Source organism: Nicrophorus vespilloides, unplaced genomic scaffold (genome assembly GCF_001412225.1).
Source record: "Nicrophorus vespilloides isolate i.1.1-1 unplaced genomic scaffold, Nicve_v1.0, whole genome shotgun sequence".
NCBI lineage: Eukaryota > Metazoa > Arthropoda > Insecta > Coleoptera > Silphidae > Nicrophorus > Nicrophorus vespilloides.
Window position 1 is genome coordinate 711377 of NW_017100111.1, and position 20493 is coordinate 731869.

Here is a 20493-nt window from a genome sequence, read left to right on the forward strand (position 1 = left end):
ATCAATTCACGGTAAGGTCTATAAATCCGTTACACTTCTATCCACTTCCAAATAATTTTTTTTATTATTATTTTTGTTAACTTGTATTCATGGTTCTTTTCGCAATCTTCAATGAAAATCACCGAATCTTCTAGTAATTTAAAAGTTTAAATAATCTACAGTAGTCGATATAATGACAAAACTTAACCAAGATTGAGTAAGTTACAATATTTAATCAGAATGTTGTACCATGTTCTCGAAGAAGAATAGGAAATAAACTTAAAAAGTCTATATTAGTTACTGCTAAGGTCGAATTTGTTATTATTAACTGTCAATTTTTTTTAATGGATCGCGAAATGACGAAGCAATGTGTGGAAGCAAAAGTATTGCGTCTATTTTCGATTTTCGATCAAATCTAAATGCATTCTAAATGCATGCACGATCGTGCAGGCATCAAATTGGAAAATCAAACAGCGCAAATTTATTGTGGTTTTATCGTCGCTTATAATTACCGATGTTTTGCACGGTTACTATTATTGATCGATCGTTTGCTTCAACAGCATAGTAAGATTATGATAATAATGGTTTTATAATTGGTTTATTGTGAATGCATGAATTTAGCGTTTCTCCACTTATGTCAATATTGTTGACAGCTGTCACTTGCATCAAAGCATTATTTGTAATGTTGGATTACGCGACAAAAATGTTTAGAAACGCTGCTACACTCATTAAGTAAAGATGTGTTATTTTATATTTAGATGCGTAAACTGAAATCTGATAAATCAATAAAGAATTTAAATAATATTATTATTTGCTGAACTATAGAAACAATTGTTCAAATATGGTCGACTAATCTAATACATTTGATTTGTATGCAGCTCTGCTTACACAAAAAAACATAATTGTTTAATGGGTTGCCTATGACATGGACTTGAATCAATCATATTATTTAAATCCCGACTGTATCGAAATCTCGACGCTTGAAATCTCGACTGTATCAAAATCCCGACAATATCGAAAATTTTTACAATAACATTTTTAAATTATTTCGGAGCGTAGTCACCTCGTGCTACACTTTTATTATTAATAACAATAAATTATTATTAATTTATTTGATTTTGTTGAATTATTCATAATAAACCTTAACATTATGAAATAATCTCAAATACATTGTTATTATTTAATTGTTATTATTTATTATTAATAATAATTTAAAAGTCACTACGTTCCGGAATAATTTAAAAATGTTATTGTAGACATTTTCGATATAGTCGGGATTATGATTGTCGGGATTTTAATATAGTCGGGATTTCGATACAGTCGGCATTTCAAACGTCGGGATTTCAATAGACGGTCTTTCGGTTGTCGGGCATGCGATTGCCACCACAACCAAAGACATAAAAGAAATGTATATATAGTGCAAATATTTGTCATTCTTTTTGGTATACTTCACATGTTTACATGCTTCAAGCTTCAGTTAAATAAACGACTCCGACGTATGTATTCATGAATTCAAATTCAAATATTTTTTTGCCACTGTGTGTCTGTGAATCACGAAGAATCGTTGCTTTGAACGTGTAAACAATCTCTATTGTGTGACAAAAAAAGGGAGTTTCGAACTCTAGATAAGAGAGTCATAAAAATGTAGTTTGCAACTGCGAATCAAATCGGCAAACGCTAAACGAGGGATCGGCAACACCCGGATCTTTTCGTTCTGAACAATTCTATTGGTTCTGTCGTTCGGGTTGGCCCGCAAAACCATTGGTGGCTCATCACTAAACTTTTTTTTTGTTAACCGATACAATCTTAAAAATGCTTCTTTTATTCAAATCTAAACCAATCGACAAACAGGCACGAAATTTGGGCGTTTCGTTTCAAAATCCATTCAGTGGAATCTAATTTATTTTAGAAGTAATTTATAAAAAATATAACTTTACATTAATTTTTAGTATTATAAATTTCAAATTGTAAATATTGCACGTAACTTGCCAACTACTTCACTTGTATACTATATGATAAATTATAGAACAGTGCTTCTCAAACTATCTAGCAGTTGTACTGCTTCAACACAAGGCATATGACAGCTGTCATATCGCAAAACAACATTTTTATTTGTATTTTGTATTGCGACTCAATTGTTTACAACTTAAACTTTTTTGACAGTATTAACAGAAGGTGACAGCTGTCATTTCGCAACCGAACATTTTTGTTTCTAGTTGTATTGGGACGTATTTGTTTACAGCATCAACTTATTTGACACATTCATTTCGTGACCCATTTACGTTGAGAAACGCTGGTATAGAACATCGAATTTATAAAACTTGTTTTTTTTTCCTTTGAATAAAAATCTAATTAATTGATATATAGATGTTATAAAAATAGATATAAATTAATATATATATAATGTGTAAATTATATTAAAATAAATTCTTTATAAGGATAAAATTTCTAATTATTAAGTATTTAATATGGGCACGAAAAACAAGAATCGCCGCGAATTATCACGAAAAATCAGCTGCAACAGTGTATTTGAAACATGAGAATAGTGTTTAATTTTAAGTTTGCCGCAAAACATGATAGTAACAACTACGCCACTGTTAATTAAGAAATTTCGTGCAATTTTGTACGAAGTAACTGTTCTTAGGAACAAAATTTGGATACGTGCGAAATTGCACGAGTTGTAGCTTTGGAGGCGCTACTTTCTTATTTCAATACAAATTATTATTATATTTCTAATAGTTTTTTTTAAACAAACTGAATTCAGAAGTAATTTAAACTAAATAAAAATATTGCTTTATATAAACACATTTGTTACTTTTTATGTTGGTCTGATCGAATAATCTTCTAAATCATCAAACGCCTACTGATTATATTTGTATTTATTATTTAAAAAAAAAGAGATTTATATTAATTTATTTATTGATATAAATCTCTCCAGCCCTATATCTACCCCTTTCGGGTTTAACAGCCACCACAAATTTTTTTGTTGATTTTTCAGTATTTGTTGATTTGGTTGCATATCTCTTATATTTGATTAACTACTTTTTTTTCCATATAGATTCAATTAATTCAATGTATATATGGAATATTATATGTTATTATAAATTTTTAAATCAAAATTACGATGAAATTCTACGGTACGTTCTCAGGTGAAAGTAGAACGGTCCACGCGTATGCAGATTCCGATGAACAAGAATGAGACAGTCTTATTATCGATCGGTGTGTATGTGGGGAAAAAATATGTTTCGACGTGTCCGACCTTTACGTGTCCTCTAATATATAATCCCATACGGAATAAAAAAACACGGACAGTTGCGAACGCAGTTGCGGACAGACAAGTCTAATTCGCTCCGATCTTTACAAACAGCCAGTGTAAACAGTAAGTACACGTTTTCATTTAATGCTGAGACGATGATCGATGAAATATCAGAGTCAGTCGTCGATTATATTTTTTAAATATTCCACTCGCAAACATTTATTGATAAGAACGATTGTGTTTGGTTCAATTGACGCGGACTGAAAGAGGTCATTCCAATGTCACATTTTTATTGTAACTCAAAGGTTTGGTCTTTCGTTAATTTGTTTAGATTTCATTCATTAGACGTTAATTAATTAGTGTTTCAATAATTTGAATATTATGAAATGAAATTCATGTTAATCAGTTAAATAACATCGATAAGACATGTATGTGTGTAAGCAGGAGCAAATGGAAAATCAACTATGTTTGATTATCAGTCAATAATTGTAGTAAATAAGACCCTTATCACGAATAATATGTTTCCATGGAAATTAATTGCATTTCAAACAATTCCGTACAGTTTCTTATAATAGTCTTTTACTTTTATGCGAGTAGTAATTTTTTGAAACAAAAAAGAAACATTAAATGATTTCTGTTTGTTTCTCTTTATCGTTATCGTTTTCGACTGCGAGGTGACGTTTTTGACATTGCTCCTTGAGATTGGATCAATCGTCAAGATAAATGGAACTTTTTTTGTTCTTGATTATTCAACTCTTGACAAATATATATTGCTCATTGGAAATTATGAGAGAAAAAAAACACACACACTAGATACTCCTAATTGTTTGTGTAGTTCGTATCTACGCTTATCGGTGTAACAGAACCAATTGTTCCAGTACGAGACTTCAGTTTTGGATATTTAATCCGCATAACATCTTCATTTCATCATAATTATGTATTATGTAAGATAATATGTTAACTTTAACGATTTTCTATTGAGTTTATCGTTTTTATGAACGAAATTCAAGCAATTCAAAAACTGTTATCCGTGAGACAGAAATATTTAATCTGCAACAAAATAACTAATACCGGTTATAATAATACTGAAAACTTTCCTAATGTTAATCAAATGAAAGATCTATCTTGATGTCTACTGTATGCTAGCTTTCTTGAATTCTCTTAAGTTACAATTGTATGATTTACAATAAATAACTTTAATTGATATTAAATATAACTTTATTGATATTAAACGATGTTTAATATTTATTATATAATTGATTTATTATATAAATTTTATATAGTGTAGTGGAATGTTTTTTGTATTGGCAATAACCTCAGTCGATGGTGATGCAATCTAACGGTAGATATTCGCAATTTCTTTCAATTTAAATAATAACGTCAATTATTTCTTCGTCGAGTAAACGCCGAAATTTAATTTCCGGTTGAAGATTATATTTTTCTATTAACCAATGAAATGTCTCAATGTGAAATCTTTTGCATACACCAATAAGAAATATTCTATTAAGCAATAAGAAATCTTTCATTAACCAATGAAAAATCTTAAATAACTTTTCCTACATTATTGATATTTTCAAGTTTGGTTATTAATTTTTAATAATTAGTATGGATAATTTAAATATTGTTTTTATATTTAGTTAATTGCATCTCAAGGTCTATTTGATTTAGATTTTATTGCTTTTTAGTCGATTTGCCTAATTACAAAGTACATATTATAGAGATGTGTGTTCCGAAAATATATATGAAACGCAAAATATTCTAGATCGAACACGGATTTTATCGTGCGTTTTATCATGGAGTGAAAGTTGATAACGGGAGGCTCGTCTGATCTTGGCGACGTGGCGAAAGGTCATTTAGCTAAGCGACTTTAAATAGATTGTAGTTTCGATAGATCGATTCAGTGTGTGTTTGTGCTTGAACATTGCAGCAGCTCTACGGCCAATATGACTACCTACTTCAACTACCCGGATGCGGCCATGCAGGATGAGCTTCGCAAGATCGCGAACGCCATCGTCTCCCCGGGAAAGGGAATCTTGGCCGCTGACGAGTCCGTAGGTACTATGGGCAAGAGGTTGGCCGACATCGGTTTGGAGAACACCGAAGAGAACAGGAGGAAGTACAGGCAACTGCTCTTCACCGCCGACAAGTCTCTCGGAGATAACATCTCCGGAGTGATTCTCTTCCACGAGACGCTCTACCAGAAGGCCGATGATGGCACTCCATTCGTTGAGTTGCTCAAGGAGAGCGGAATCATTCCCGGCATCAAGTTGGATACCGGTGTCGTTCCGTTGATGGGATCCGAAGACGAATGCACCACCCAAGGTATGATGAATAGAATTGAAGATTATAAGAGGAATTATATATTTGTTTCAAGGTTTGGATGATTTGGGCAAACGTTGCGCCCAATACAAGAAGGACGGTTGCCACTTCGCCAAGTGGCGTTGCGTCCTCAAGATCAACAAGAACACTCCATCCTACACCGCTATCCTGGAGAACGCCAACGTTTTGGCTCGTTACGCCTCCATCTGCCAGATGAACGGTCTCGTGCCGATCGTCGAGCCAGAGATCTTACCCGACGGCGATCACGACATCGTCAGGTGCCAGAAGGTCACCGAGACCGTTCTCTCTTTCGTGTACAAAGCTCTGGCCGATCACCACGTCTTCCTCGAAGGCACCCTCCTCAAGCCGAACATGGTCACCGGAGGCATGAGCCACGCCATCCGTTTCAGCCCTGAAGAGGTGGGCAAAGCGACCGTCACCGCTCTCTCCAGAACCGTTCCACCGTGCGTTCCCGGAATCACCTTCCTCAGCGGCGGCCAAAGCGAGGAGGAAGCCTCTGTCAACTTGAACGCCATCAACAAGTTCCAAGGCAGAAAACCGTGGGCCCTCACCTTCAGTTTCGGACGTGCCCTTCAAGCTTCCGTCCTGAAGGCGTGGCAAGGAAAGGACGAAAACATCCCTGCCGCCCAAACCGAACTCTTGCGTCGCGCCAAGGTAATTAACTAATTCATAACGTAACATCAATTTTATTTAATATGTATTCTATTTGCAGGCCAACTCCCAATCTTCCCTTGGTTCCTACAGTGCCGGTTCTGTGGCTGGCCAAGCCGGCGAGCAAGGACTCTTCGTCAAGAACCACGCCTACTAAAACACATGTTTATTAAATTAAGAAATTAATTATCAAAGAGAACGTAATTTTTTATATTTACAATTTTATAGAGACTGTCTTAAAAGAAAGAACGCCGCGTGTTTATTATAATAAATATATATATTTTTAAAAAATCAAAAACCGTTTGTTACGATCACCTGATTGATTGATTGAGTTCATGTTGTATTTAATACAAAACTTTGAATACCGTAAATTGATTTATTCAATTATACTAACTCTCCTCTGCGTTAACTACTAACAGACCTTTCTAGCAGGCTCCGAACAAATGTGCTCTTAAATACAATAATAATTACATTTGACATAATGACAGCTATCAATTCGCGACTTCAACAACTTTGATTCACGGCCCCCCAAGTTGAGAACCGCTTGGCTAGAATACAGTGACGTAATAATTTTGTGATCTCAAGTGTAATAAATACAAATTAACAATTTCGCAGCGGTATGTTGTATAAAATTGTGGTTGTCGCTTATGAAATTTCTCAATTTGGTTCATACAACATATACATGTGTAATGCATTGCAATATGTGGTTAGTTTTTTTTTCATTTTATTTTCTGAAACAGCGTATTTGGATCTAGTTGTAAACCAATTATCTAAAATTATTTTTCACGCAAGGTGACAGCTGTCATCATCGACCTATTAAAAAAATGGTAATCTAAACCATTAGTTGAGAACCGCTATGAAACTGTAGGCGTCAGGAAAGAAACGATAAGGGTATTTTTTTTTACAATCGCCATGTGTTATTATACCTTAGTTAAAATAATATATGTTATTTAACTGACAAATTGATGTAAGAAAAATTAATTTATGTGATATTATTGGATATTTTATCCGTAAACATTCATTTATTACCTTCATTTCTTTTCGTATTCAATACAATTATATAAAAATAACTAAAACATTTTGTTTTTACATGTTTCAAATAATTATTAGACATTAATATACATATATAATATAATCTCTGTTTCGTGATGGCCAGAAGTATTCAAAGAAAAACAAAATACTTGAATGACAATGTTACATCACACTTAAGAAGGAGTGAGGACGCACAAGGGCGGGGGGGGGGTCTCTAACTGGGATGTGATAGTAATAGTAGTAATATATTGAATATATCTATTCGCCCAATAGTCGATTCAGTTCTTTTAGTCGTTCGTTCCTCGCTATCGTCACCGGTTGCTTCATCAAACTTTCCTTCTCCTTCTTCAAACTCAATCTATCCTCCGCGTTGTGTTCCTTGAATTCCCAAGCACCGGCCCCGTCGAATTGCAAGATGTGTGTGTGGAATTTCCTAAATAATTAAATTAGATTAATATCTAAGCTTAATTGTTTACGTGGTTGCAGTGATTACCATAAGGTTGGTCTATGTGTAATGGTCAACAGAGTGATTCCCATGTCAATAGCGGATTGATAGATGTGGCTTTCGACGTCAATGGACACGGCCGAAGTGCATTCATCCAGTAAAGCGTATTTGGGCCTAATAAAAACAAACACATTAAACAAAAAAATCAAAATCACGAACAAAAACAAAATTATTACTTATGGTAGAACAGCCTGGCCACAGCCATCCTCTGTTTTTCTCCTCCGGAAAGGATATCGGTCCAATCTTTAACAACAGTGAACCCATCTCTATCAACGATATGATCCAAATGAACCAAACTCATGATTCTCCTCAAATCCTCTTCGGTCACTTGCTTATTGATCATATCGGCTTGCGTGTCCGGATAAATAATTTGATCCCTCAAATTACCTATATAATAAAAAAAAAACACAAACACGATGCAATCACCGTAACTATCACGTATTAAAAGTTGAATTTACCGATAACCATGTAAGGTCTCTGCGGGATGTAGAACATCGAGTTCTTCGGAGTGGTCAATTGACCGCCGAAGATTGGCCAGAGACCGCTCAAAATACGGAAGAGGGAAGATTTTCCGCATCCGTTCGGGCCGGTAATCAGAAGATGTTGTCCGGGCAACAGTTGGAAACTCAGCGATGGACAGACGACGTCGCAATTGGGTGTAACGATCGGCACGTCGACCAAATCGATTTCGTTATTGTTGGTAAAGTTCACAGTACCTGGAATGAACGAACGAAAGATTAATTCAGTTCGTAACAAAAATGAAAATTTGTGAAATAATTCCGTGATTAAATTGAATGCGTAATTATATTTAATTTGTGATTTTACCTTTCGGAATAGCCTGATCGCCTTTAAAGTCGATTTTGAAAGCGGAATTCTTTTTCTCGACGATTGTTTTATGGTAAATGCCATTGGAAACTTCCTCAAGGACCGAAAACATGTTGGCTACGCGAGCAGTGTGCCCGGCCAATTCTACTACGTCCTTGTAACTGGACATCAAACGTTCGACGGCGTTGCTTCCAGTTAACAACAAATTTTTGGCCGTCGTAAAGTATTGCGTGCGCTCGGAAATGTTATCTTGGGAACCGGTGCTTCCGCCGTTTCCTTTTACTGACATTAAGATAGGTAAACTGACGACGACCATACCCGTACCGCTCCACACGTACTTCATGAGGAATTGCTCGAGCATCACGAACCACAGCTTCACGCCGAACATCTTCTCCATGTGCTGAGCGAGAATTCTGTACGCGCTCCTCAGATGCGACAGTTCGACCTTTTGGCCACCGTAGAAAGCGATCTCCTCCGAATTCGTTACCAATCTGGTGTGGACGTGTCTCAAGTAACCCTTCTTCTCGGCTTCTTCGGCGACGAGTTGACCGAACTTCGGACTGACTAGTCTAAGAATCAGAGCGGAAACCACGACGACTCCACTGATTAAAATAGGTCCGGTCACGATGTTCGCATTCCTCGATTTTGTCAGATTGGCTAAAGCTATAGTCATGAGTAGGATGTCGAACAGTGGTTTGGTTATTTGCCCGTACAAATGGCTCACGGTATTCGCGACAATCTCAATATCATCGGTTAAACGTTGAGCGCAATTATCCAATCTACCATCTAGAACCGTGACTCTGTAGTAGCTCTGATTCTTGAAATAAAGCTTGTAACTGTGCTCGACGAGTCGCGTCCTGAAACCCAAAGCTATCCGACTCTCCAAGTACTTGATCATCGAATTTATGAAGGTGGCCGGTATAGCTACGGCGAACCACTTCAGCAGCTGCTTGATGAAATTCTTTGGTTCCTTTCGCACTATGTATTTAACAATTGCGCCCTCCAGATTAGCCACGTAAATGCTCAGGAAAGTTCGCAGGAAGAGGAACGTGGTGTGACCGGAGAGCAGGATCGTCTCTTTGCATATGAAGCTCGGAATCATGATTCTGGCGAGCTTGATGAACTGCAGTATGAAGTTCAGATTGAGTGTCGGTATTCTGTTCAGGTTTCTGCGCGACTTCTTCGGACCCTTCTGCGGCACCAGAAGATTATTGTTGACGCAATCATGCTGCTTGTTCGGTTTACTGATCAGATTCTCAAGCAGCGGATACGCTACCTTCGCTCCGTACGCTACGATCACCGCCGTTATGATACCTTTCGATAAATAACTCTGATTCGAGTGAAGGAATTCCTTTGCGGAGCTCGTCTTGTCCAGCAGTTTCGAGATGACGGCCGGCATCTTTATTGTTTCTCCCCTTGGACTTCAATCACTTAGTACATTTCACCTGAAAACCCAAACGAAAACAACAGTTACTGTCGTGATAATTACACACATTAAAGTTGCATCAAAGCAAATTAATATCGTACATCATATGCGCCAATTACATTCAATTAGTTCAAGTTTCGATGCAAATTGCAATTAATACAAATGACAATTTACTTACGGTGTCCACATCTTGTATAACTTTAATATACAAAAATCTTTAAACTCCTTTATTCGTGCACGTTTGATGCATCAGTGATCTTAGAAAATGCACGCGAGCTATTTATATAGTAAATTGCAGAGAAATTTATTAAATCACAAATAATTCAAAATATGTTACTACTTTCATAAATACGACTAAACTCAAACCGACAGATTTATACAATTCATTTCTGAACGTTACAAAAAAATATTTGTATAATGTTATTAAATCAATCAGATTTAGAAAATTAAAAAAAGTATTGCTCAAAATTTTACAATATTTTAATAAATATGAATACTTACTAAAAGTAGATAGAATAATTGGGATTCACAATTAATAGTAATATTTTGGCTTCAAACGACAAACTATAAAGTGCAAGAACTGACTGGCGTGTTTATCTTTGGATACAAAGTCTCTTGAATGAGAGAATTCAATTTACCACCACCGCACACTTTCTGCAAGTAGAGCAAAGCAAATAAGATACGTATCTCCGCCACAAGCGATCAATTCTAACAGGTGTCATATACGTTTATCCACGAAAATGCACTTTAATTGCTAATCATTACTCTTTATTCTCTATCAATTTAATAGTTTAAGTCTAATTTACTAACTAGCTACTTGATTTAATCGAAGATTTATTAATAAAGTTTCGAGAATTTGTGTACCGATAAATTAAATCCTATAAAAAAACATATCTAGTGATCTTAAATAACAAAATAAAGTGGAAACTTCAAATGGAAAAAAAAGAAACATAAGAAGAAACGGTAGCTAAGATTGATGGCACATAATCACACATTATTTTAACTATAAAACTTCATGACAACAGGTTGGCTATGCAAAATATTTCAATTTTTTCGCTATACTTGTTAAGATATTGTATCTAGTAATAAATCTGCTTTGGTTAAATTATATTTATGACCTCTAAAATATAATGCGTCACACAGATTGAGATACATTAATTAGTGCAATTTTTGCAGAAATTCACGCTTCTCAACATTTCTTTTATAATTTCTAATTATCTTTATTTTTTAAATATATTTTGACGCAAGAAGAGACAGCTGTCATAATACTAAATGTTTATCTCTACTTTTGATATTCCATTGTTTATTTAAGTATAAGTATATCTCTTTGTGCTCTGCTTGCGAACGTTTGTAGAATTGCAGTTGTTTCTTTTTTCTTCCGTGCTTCCGTGCCCGGTTTCCCATGCTAGAAAGTTTATTGTTGGGAAAGGAAACTACGAATAAAACGGGTTTTCATGACCAATATCAAAATATTTTGCTTGTATTCCACAGATTCTAAACATCCGTTAGCGACTGCCGACCCATAAATCAATAACATTTACTATATGCATATGTACAGATAAATACAAGAAGCGCAGAGAGTCTACAAACATAAATTAAAAACTAAACAACATACAATAAAAGTACGCTAGTAAATATTGTTTTCCCTGTAATATATTTCATTTATTTGCTTTCGAACTCACGATATTCGCATTAATTAAAATAGTATTGAAAATATTTAGGGTTTATATTTGTTTAAAGGTTTCCCACCCTATTGACACGTTTACAGTTGGTATATTTTATTTATACGAAAACTGTTAAAATATTTAGGGTTTGAATTTGTTGAAAGGTTTCCTAACCTTATTGACACCTTAAACCTAATTTATACGATAAACTGTTAAACATAAGAACCGAATACGTTGTTTTCAGATGAGCGAATGACTCAAATTCAAAATAACAAATTAATTAAATATTGTTGTTGTTCTCATTCTGTTCAACAATTTTATTATAATGAAAATATTTATGGTTTACATTTGTTTAAACGTTTTCTACCCTATTGACAAGTACAGTTGGCAATTGATACGAAAACTATCAAATCTAAGATCCGAACCCTCATACAATTTGTCTTGTAAACAATTTGTTTATTTTTTTTATGTTTCAAAAGAACGAATGTCCCAATTTCAAAATTAAATTTGTTGTTTGCGTTCTGTTGAAAATTTTTATTAGTTAGGAAATGTACTTGCAAACAGCGATATGTTCTTGTTGTCTGGTTGTTTTTGACGCTCTTGCTTATGTCCGAATTCGACCTTCAACTATTCAGTAAATTACCGAAAGGCAAGGCTAATACTTTACTTCCTAGGAGAAAAGAATTAAAATATATTAATATATTAATTAAATAAATAAATACAGTGAAACCTCGCTTGACGAGTTTAATCCGTTCCAAAATCTCCGGATTTTTACTCTTACAGTGAAACATATTCAAAAATACACATAATATGTTTATGCACGTTTTAAAAATGATGTAGCAGGCGCGCAATTTGTTGAAAGATTTGCTAACCCTATTGTCACCTTAAACCTAATTTATACGATAAACTGTTAAACATAAGAACCGAATACATTGTTTTCAGATGAGCAAATTCAAAATAAAAAATTAATTAAATATTATTGTTGTTCGCATTCTGTTCAACAATTTTATTATAATGAAAATATTTATGGTTTACATTTGTTTAAAAGTTTTCTACCCTATTGGCAAGTACAGTTGGCAATTGATACGAAAACTGTCAAATCTAAGATCCGAACCCTCATACAATTTGTCTTGTAAACAATTTGTTTATTTTTTGTATGTTTCAAAATTAAATTTGTTGTTTACGTTCTGTTGAAAATTTTTATTAGTTAGGAAATATACTTGTAAACAGCGATATGTTCTTGTTGTCTGGTTGTTCTTGACGCTCTTGCTTATGTCCGAATTCGACCTTAAACTATTCAGTAAATTACCAAAAGCCAAGGCTTCCTAGGGGAAAAAAAATTAAAATATATTAATATATTAAGTAAATAATTAAATACAGTGGAACCTCACTTGAGTGAAATATATTCAAAAATACAAATAATATGTTTATTAACGTTTTAAAAATGATGTAGCAGGCGCTTACAATTAATTTTGCTCGTTAAGCGAAATGCTCGTTTAGTGGGGTTCCACTGTATTAAGAACGCAAATATTGATCTCGCAAATTTGTGAGCTTAAGCAATTACTAATTATACTTCCTTAAATGCTTTGCTTTGTGACCGTAACTTTCATTACTTTTGAATACGTTTGAGTTGATGCACATTAACTTGAATGCTATTTGCGAAGCGTATAAATTTGCTTACAATAGCCGATAAATACGAAACATTACATATTGAAATTCGTTCATAGCTAATTGTTTTCAACACGCGTCTAATTCGAGTCAACCTTGAACTTAACAATTAATTTTATCTAAATCCCATTTAAATTGTTATCAATAATACACTTTTTGATTGAAAACTTACAAATTAGATAAATTACCTTTATTTTTCATTAAGTGAGAAAAAAAAATCTAAAATCTTATCTTAATCAATGGTGATTCGACAGAAAATAAATACTAATTGTTATCAGTGTGAGATTGCTTGATCCGTGCAAAGGTTCAAATTACGCAAAACAATCGAAAATTGTATATTATCTCATAGCCTTCGTGATTTTTTTTTAACTATATTTCCACGTTTCTCAGGATCGATTACGCAGTAATTATACAGGAAACGATATATTTTATTGAAATTTAATTTGTTATGACATTTTTTTTTGTCTCCGCGACAATACTCATACCGTATGTTATAGATCAACGTTTCTCAATCTTGTTTTGACACAAGAAGTGACAGCTGCCACGGGTTGATATATTTTCATTATTTAATTTAATTAGTGCAATTTCGTAGAAATCATCGTTTCTCAACTTTTTTTTGTTTGTAATTGTCTCTTTTTTTTTAATTGTACAGTAAGGTTTTTATAAAAAAAAAAGTTTTGACGCAAGAAGTGATTTCATTTCGCATCGCATTAAAAATCTAGCGCATCCAACAAGTTGAGTAGCGCAGATATGAAATAAATATCTCAATTGTATATGTAATAATCACGATAATTGAATATCTCACTTTTGCGAAACTATGAAACTGTTTATTAATGCAATTCAATTACAGCCAGATGTTTTCTCCTAAGTAATTGAAGATATCGATGTTATTGCTGCTTTTACAGCTATCATTAACAAACAAATTGTGCATACTTCTTACATACATTTATCTGATAATATCATTACTTACTGCAGTGACCTGCATTATCTTGAGTGCGATTCGCTTTTCCTCCAGCAGAGATTTCTAATCCGAGCAATTTATCATCGCCAACTGCGTATTCTTTGCTCATAACATTTCCCACTGTCTCCTGCATATATGTAGGACAAATCAACGGTGCCATATTATTATTATTATTAATTGAAATCTGCATATCGAAACTAAATGCACTTAATTCTACGGTAATTTTTAATTATAGAAATGGAAAAATAAATAGTTATAAGAATCTACGAGAAAACATTTTTTTAATGCAATGGAATAAAGTTAAACTTGTTAAGAGCAAAGTACAAAATGTACGTAATTCAATTTCTTGGTATTACACAGAAAGTCCCCATAAATTAGCTTAATTGCCATCAATCTTTTATTTTGACGATACAATTTTTATGTGTCTATTCTGTAAATTTCTCATAGTTATATAAATTTTTAATTGATAATTGTCGATTTGCAATTGTTTTGTAACATCGCAATTGATAAATGAATTGTCGATAATTTTTTCATCAATTATTGGAAAGTTTGCAGGTATGTTCAAAGATAACCGTAATTATATAATTATAATGTATGATGAATTCTTCATAATGCAAAAAGCGATGATTAAAATGTAATTGAATGATCAATAGATAGGTTCAATTTGAAATTGACAAGATGCTACAGATGTTGCCTACATTTAAATGTGTTGCAGAGAGGTGGACCTTGAACATCAGACTCGGGGAAAATTAATTAACAGGAAAAAAAAGGTAAATAACAACGAAATCCACGGATCGAGCGATAAGCGTAATCGTTTCGCTTTATTTTTAAAATTAATTATAGTGATTTTCGCACGTGAATGCGATTTGCGTGTTTATTTCTTTCAATTGGCATTCGCGATGGTTTTTATATATTTTTTTTCTATAGATTTAGTATTAATAGATAAAAGTGTGTGCAGATGTTTACAAAATGCACATGTCCGTGGGGTCAAGCGTGTCGTAATAATAATAATCCAATTTCTAATATCTTGTTCAATGTTCGAGCAGACTCACCCCAAGGATCAATAAAGGTTGCGCCTTTGTGCACGATGTTGTTGTTGTTATTCCCTGTTGATATTCCTGCTGGAGGAATACAGAAAAGTTGAATATTTCGATAACTATTTATTTTTGTGATTCGGTGTTTGTCACAGATCCAACCAACATGTACGTCCGTCTCCGTACGATCTGATTGAAATCAAGAGTCTGATGGCATTGTTTCGCTTTTGTTATAACGACGATGATAAGACGCCTTGTCTTATCGCAGTAGAGACGTGACAATGTATCCTGCCGGCTGGAATGGAATTGCCTGGACCTACGTTATGTTTGTTATTATGGCATCTGGTAGCAGCGAAAGTCACGGCAACAGCAACCGTCGAACTGATTCGGCTGTTGGTTCAAAAGAGGCGCAATGAGGCGGCAGGCGGGAGGTCACTTTTAACAACACGTAACACACTGACTCAGTCGCACTCACTGCTACTGCCCACTACTGCCTGCTGCTGGACCCTACCGGTATACAATGTCGTCATCATGTGGAACGAACGCGCTCACTTTCTGCGCGCTCCTCCTGCAGAATTACGTACTCGATCGCTCATCTATTTTCGCTTTTTATCTGCCTTATAACGCGACAAGCACCTTACTTTTGCGCGTTTTATAATGCCATAAATGTACGTATCATTGAACATATAATCAAAATATTACAATTACAACATTTAAATATACATTTTTTTTTTAATTACTCGAACGTACGTAGCGGAACCTATCGTAACAAAACTCTCGCCTCGAACGTTTCGACATTCGCTTCAAACAGAATGAAAGAAAAAAACAAGTTTACTAAGAGACAAAAAAAAGAAGAAAAACTAACAAATATTGTTCAATCTCCATTTACGTAACATTTTGCGTTCGGGTTTTGTCGTAACGATGCAAATCTTGTAACACGAGAACATAGGTATTTCATAATACAAATTGCAAATGATATTACCTGCTTCCTATATAATCAAGTAGAACAAATCTTTCACATTTTGCTATGTTATTTTCCGTTCACATTATTACAAAAAAAACTTCAAAAAAAGTACGTTTATTTTAAACATGTTCTACCTTTGTTTTAATTATGTCAAGATTTGCATTTAGAAAGGATTTTTAAACAAATATTTCAATTTTATTTAATTTATCCAACTAATAACAAGGAGGCTGTACGCTAAGCGAATGCGCGACTCATTCAATCAATTTCAAAACAAATGCAGATTTAACTCGTTCGCACAAACGTACTCGATGTTCGTACGAACCTGCACTTTTCTTCAAACGCATGCAAATATTTCAATTTTATTTGTTTGATCCAATTATCCAGAGCTGCGACAAGGACGAGACAAATGAAATTGCACAAATTCATTTTATAGTAAACTATTGTGTTTTCTTTTGTACTCGCTTTCTTACATATTCATAATCAACAAATCGACTTCACCCGAATCCACACGCATAATTGTTTACACTTCAATGAGAAAATAAACTAAAATTGACGTAGTTACAATGTAATCATAGCGTATATAATTTGCAACTTTCTTCTTACTTGAGTAAGCAACAAATATACAAAGAAACCAAGATTTCAACCAATCAACCACATTTATGTTTTAGTAAAAGTCGCGTTTCTTCAAATTCCTACAAAAAATCGTATCAATGAATGATCTTTAACACTGAAACTACATTCATTATATATTAACATATTGAATAGTCGAGATTTTCATCAATTATTCATCAAGAATTTCTAAATCTCTTATCACATTTTTGTTGTTTAAAATCTTATTTAATTCAGAAAAGCTTTTCACCTTTTGATTTACATACCAGCTGCAATAAGGAAGAGAAGACGGAAGACGAATTAACCAACGTGCGAATATGAAAGTCTAAAGAGCAAGCTCGCTTTCAGGTTCACTGCATCTAATACATTCCATTAATCATTATGAGTATATACCTCCGACGAAGATACTGGAATATAAACAGAAAGAAGGAGCAAACGAAAACCCTTCAGATTTGAAGGAGAAAGACGGCACTCACCGACAGGCGGAGAAGAGAAAGTGCGTTTTTATTGACCGTTCGTCTTTCACCATATCTCAGAGCGTAAAATTATCCTAGCAAATTTACCTCGTATCGTTTACATGCATTTCCGCTGTTTATTTCGTTCTATGAAGCATCCGTTTCCTCTGACGTTTTTTTCTTACTACAACACAAAAAAAACAATAATTTATATTAAGAAAATTTATGTTTACAAAAATGGACACAAGGTTTTTTTTAGTGCGCAATTTTACGCAATAAACCTTGTATTTCATTTTCTTCAATTCGCTCTTTGATAAAAAGAAAAATTAAATTTTATTTAAGTATTAATTGTGTTTTTTGTCAAAAAAAAAGAAAGGAAAAGTATTAAATCGCAACTTGGAAGCGGGAAATTTGAAAAATATAAGCAAAATTATATAATTTTTGACTGAAATAAATGGTACTTTTTTGTTTATTCAAAAAATAGTACATTTCAGTACAATCAGGTTTCACTATTTTTGAACATGTTTTCGGCGCTTTATTTAAATGTTTACATTCGCCACACGACACTTAATACATTAAGTGGTAAGAATATATCAATATTCAAATTAGTTTAAAGATATATTGCAGGTAGTGATGATAATGAAGAAGAAACGACATTTTTTTTTTCTTGAAAAATAATAATTTAATTTTAAACACTAAACGATGGGATGTGGAAGGAACAAAATACATATAATAAAAATACAAAAATCTCTAGAAAAATGCTTTCATTTTTTTCATGTTTTGTTTGTTTATATCAGTTTTTTTTGTTTTGTTTTACTTGGGTGTGCAGATTTTGTAGTATTACGTTTTTCATTTAAGTTTTCATAAGCATCAAATTCCATTTGTTACCAAAATAATAATACATTTACAAAATAAAAAAAAGAAACAAGATCAATCAACAGAATAAAGTGAGACCTGAACAAAGTAAATCAGAAACTAAAATATGAATAATTATAGTAATAATATTAATAATAGAACGTATGCCATTAATATTTCAATAATAATAATAAAATAACACTGTCACGTAAAAAAAAAGTAACGAAACTTGCAAAAAAAAAATATTGAAATAAGAAAATAAAACTTAAAATATTATTAATAAAAACAATAAATAATTTATTTTCCTTGCCACAGTTATTTATATGCATATAAAATTATATATTATTGTGAAAGAAATACTTCTTGTATTTTGTTTTATCGTCATGGCAATACAAGCCCCCGAAATGAAAAAAGAGAAAAAAAAACGTAAAATAATAATGACAGTTAATTACAGAGAAATATTTTGTTTTAATGATCAAAGTGTTATCAGATTTAAAATTTTCTTTTAGGTTTTTGCATCTAACGTACGTACTTGTTTTTTTTTTGAATATTTTTGTTTATGTTTGTTTAATTATATATACGATATAGTAAATTGTTAATTAACGGCTAAAACCTAAAAACTGAAAGAGAAATAACTTAAACCTAGACAAAAAAAAAATAATAATTATTAATATGTATATGAGTCCAGGAGAGACTTTAAAGCCTTTTGTGTGTTTAGCCTCTTCACTTCTTTTTGTTTTTATTGGTTGCGCCCCGCGGCGGTGTAACGGGCCTGCCTGCATTTAAACCCCCGTATTGGAACTTCCTCTTGTCCGCGGGTTTCAAAATCTGGAAGCTGCACATCAGAGTCTCGTCCACGGACATCATCGCTCCAGCGTTATCGAACTCCCCTGTTAATAACATCCAGCACATTAATTTACAACCCTACACGATAAAATTAATGTACTACTTACCGCAATAGTTTGGTGCACTGAACAGCGTGACGAGTTGCCTCTTCGCGAAGAATTCGTAACCGTCTTCAACGACTTGATGAGCTCGGCATATTAAATCAAAGTCATGTTTTGTGAGGAATTTGCCAACCACCTCGGCTCCGAATGTGAAACTCACGCCTCTGTCGTTCTCGCCCCAGCCCATGGTGTCCTTATCAGGATCAGACCAAAGCAAATCACACAGCAATCCTTGGTCAGGCACGTCGGTGGGCCTCATTATCCGCCTAATTTGTTCCATGGACTGCAAGTCAGGACTCAAACCGCCATGGCAACAGAAGATCTTTTCATCCACAATAGCAGCAACTGGCAAACAGTTGAAGCAATCTGTGAACGTTTTCCAGAGTTTGATGTTGTATCTCCTCTTGCACTCATCATAGAATCCGTAGATACGATTGATCGATGCACATTCATGGTTTCCTCTCAACAGGAAGAAGTTCTCAGGATACTTGATTTTGTAAGCAAGCAGCAAACAAATTGTCTCTAAGGACTGTTTTCCACGATCTACATAGTCTCCAAGGAATAGGTAATTGGACTCTGGTGGAAAACCTCCATATTCGAATAAACGCAGCAAGTCATAATACTGACCATGGATGTCACCTAAAACACACACGAATTAATTACAAATTGTATCTATTCAGTTAACTATATGAGACTTACCGCAAATTTTCAAAGGAGCTTCTAGTTCCAATAAAATGGGCTGGCTGAGGAAAATCTCCCGCGATTTCAGGCACAAACCTCGGATTTCGTTTTCCGTCAATTGGACATTCTTGCCAGGTCTCGCCCCTCGGACTGCAATCGCGGAAAAACAAAGTTCTAATAATTAAGGCGTAACCAATAGATAGATTACAGGGAAAAGCGCCGCCATTTTTTTTTTCATATATTTTTGTAAGAGAAATATTTTTGCTCACCTTCCAATAACCTGGCTATAATACTGTCGATATTGAGCTGAGATTTGTCCGCCTCAGCCATTACGAATACTTGCAAGAAATTTCAACACTAAAAATGGGAAGATTCCTTAGATTTTCGTAGATTTAATACAGAGTTTCTCCTCACATAAACAATATCAACTTTGACGGATCGACGGATAGAAACTACACCTACCAACTTTCACCCCAAAAAACGAAAATATTACTTTAAACTACTGCACACCGCACACACATAATTTTCATAAAATCATTTAAAGTAATTAAATAATATAGTTAAACCAACATTAACATTTATTTACTTCCAATCACGCACAATTACCCAACAATTTATTGACATATTAAGGAAGAAATATA

The 20493-nt window shown here is 33.8% G+C and overlaps 3 protein-coding genes across 3 annotated transcripts; 1 reads left to right on the forward strand and 2 right to left on the reverse strand.

Annotated features, from left to right (window-relative positions):
* Window positions 1-3250: 3250 nt before the first annotated feature.
* LOC108568540 (fructose-bisphosphate aldolase) lies at window positions 3251-6524 on the forward strand. The gene is made up of 4 exons (XM_017929713.1): window positions 3251-3358; window positions 5163-5557; window positions 5610-6229; window positions 6288-6524. The coding sequence occupies exons 2-4, from the start codon at window positions 5179-5181 to the stop codon at window positions 6381-6383; spliced, it is 1095 nt and encodes a 364-aa protein (XP_017785202.1). The 5' UTR covers window positions 3251-3358; window positions 5163-5178; the 3' UTR covers window positions 6384-6524.
* A 799-nt stretch (window positions 6525-7323) lies between these two features.
* Window positions 7324-15989, reverse strand: LOC108568532 (ATP-binding cassette sub-family D member 2). Its single transcript, XM_017929699.1, has 6 exons — window positions 15360-15989; window positions 8589-10033; window positions 8222-8479; window positions 7940-8150; window positions 7752-7877; window positions 7324-7691 (listed from the first exon to the last, which is right to left on the reverse strand). Exons 2-6 carry the CDS (start codon window positions 9985-9987, stop codon window positions 7517-7519), a joined length of 2169 nt encoding a protein of 722 aa, XP_017785188.1. The 5' UTR covers window positions 9988-10033; window positions 15360-15989; the 3' UTR covers window positions 7324-7516.
* Window positions 15990-18534: 2545 nt separating this feature from the next.
* On the reverse strand, window positions 18535-20350 carry LOC108568542 (serine/threonine-protein phosphatase alpha-2 isoform). Its single transcript, XM_017929715.1, has 5 exons — window positions 20267-20350; window positions 20122-20209; window positions 19871-20002; window positions 19178-19810; window positions 18535-19114 (listed from the first exon to the last, which is right to left on the reverse strand). Exons 2-5 carry the CDS (start codon window positions 20180-20182, stop codon window positions 18948-18950), a joined length of 993 nt encoding a protein of 330 aa, XP_017785204.1. The 5' UTR covers window positions 20183-20209; window positions 20267-20350; the 3' UTR covers window positions 18535-18947.
* Window positions 20351-20493: the final 143 nt, after the last annotated feature.

What these genes read in the sequence shown, in the direction of transcription:
- LOC108568532 (XM_017929699.1), bottom strand. Translation starts at nt 9,987, where the DNA reads ATGCCGGCCGTCATCTCGAAACTGCTGGACAAGACGAGCTCCGCAAAG. An exon ending in GAGACCTTACATGGTTATCG is followed by an intron (nt 8,151 to 8,221) that starts GTAAATTCAACT and finishes TTTATTATATAG; the next exon opens with GTAATTTGAGGGATCAAATT. An exon ending in GCCAGGCTGTTCTACCATAA is followed by an intron (nt 7,878 to 7,939) that starts GTAATAATTTTG and finishes TGTTTTTATTAG; the next exon opens with GCCCAAATACGCTTTACTGG.
- LOC108568540 (XM_017929713.1), top strand. Translation starts at nt 5,179, where the DNA reads ATGACTACCTACTTCAACTACCCGGATGCGGCCATGCAGGATGAGCTT. An exon ending in AGACGAATGCACCACCCAAG is followed by an intron (nt 5,558 to 5,609) that starts GTATGATGAATA and finishes ATTTGTTTCAAG; the next exon opens with GTTTGGATGATTTGGGCAAA. An exon ending in AACTCTTGCGTCGCGCCAAG is followed by an intron (nt 6,230 to 6,287) that starts GTAATTAACTAA and finishes TTCTATTTGCAG; the next exon opens with GCCAACTCCCAATCTTCCCT.
- LOC108568542 (XM_017929715.1), bottom strand. Translation starts at nt 20,182, where the DNA reads ATGGCTGAGGCGGACAAATCTCAGCTCAATATCGACAGTATTATAGCC. An exon ending in TATAGCCAGGTTATTGGAAG is followed by an intron (nt 20,003 to 20,121) that starts GTGAGCAAAAAT and finishes CCGCGATTGCAG; the next exon opens with TCCGAGGGGCGAGACCTGGC. An exon ending in CAGTGCACCAAACTATTGCG is followed by an intron (nt 19,115 to 19,177) that starts GTAAGTAGTACA and finishes TGTTATTAACAG; the next exon opens with GGGAGTTCGATAACGCTGGA.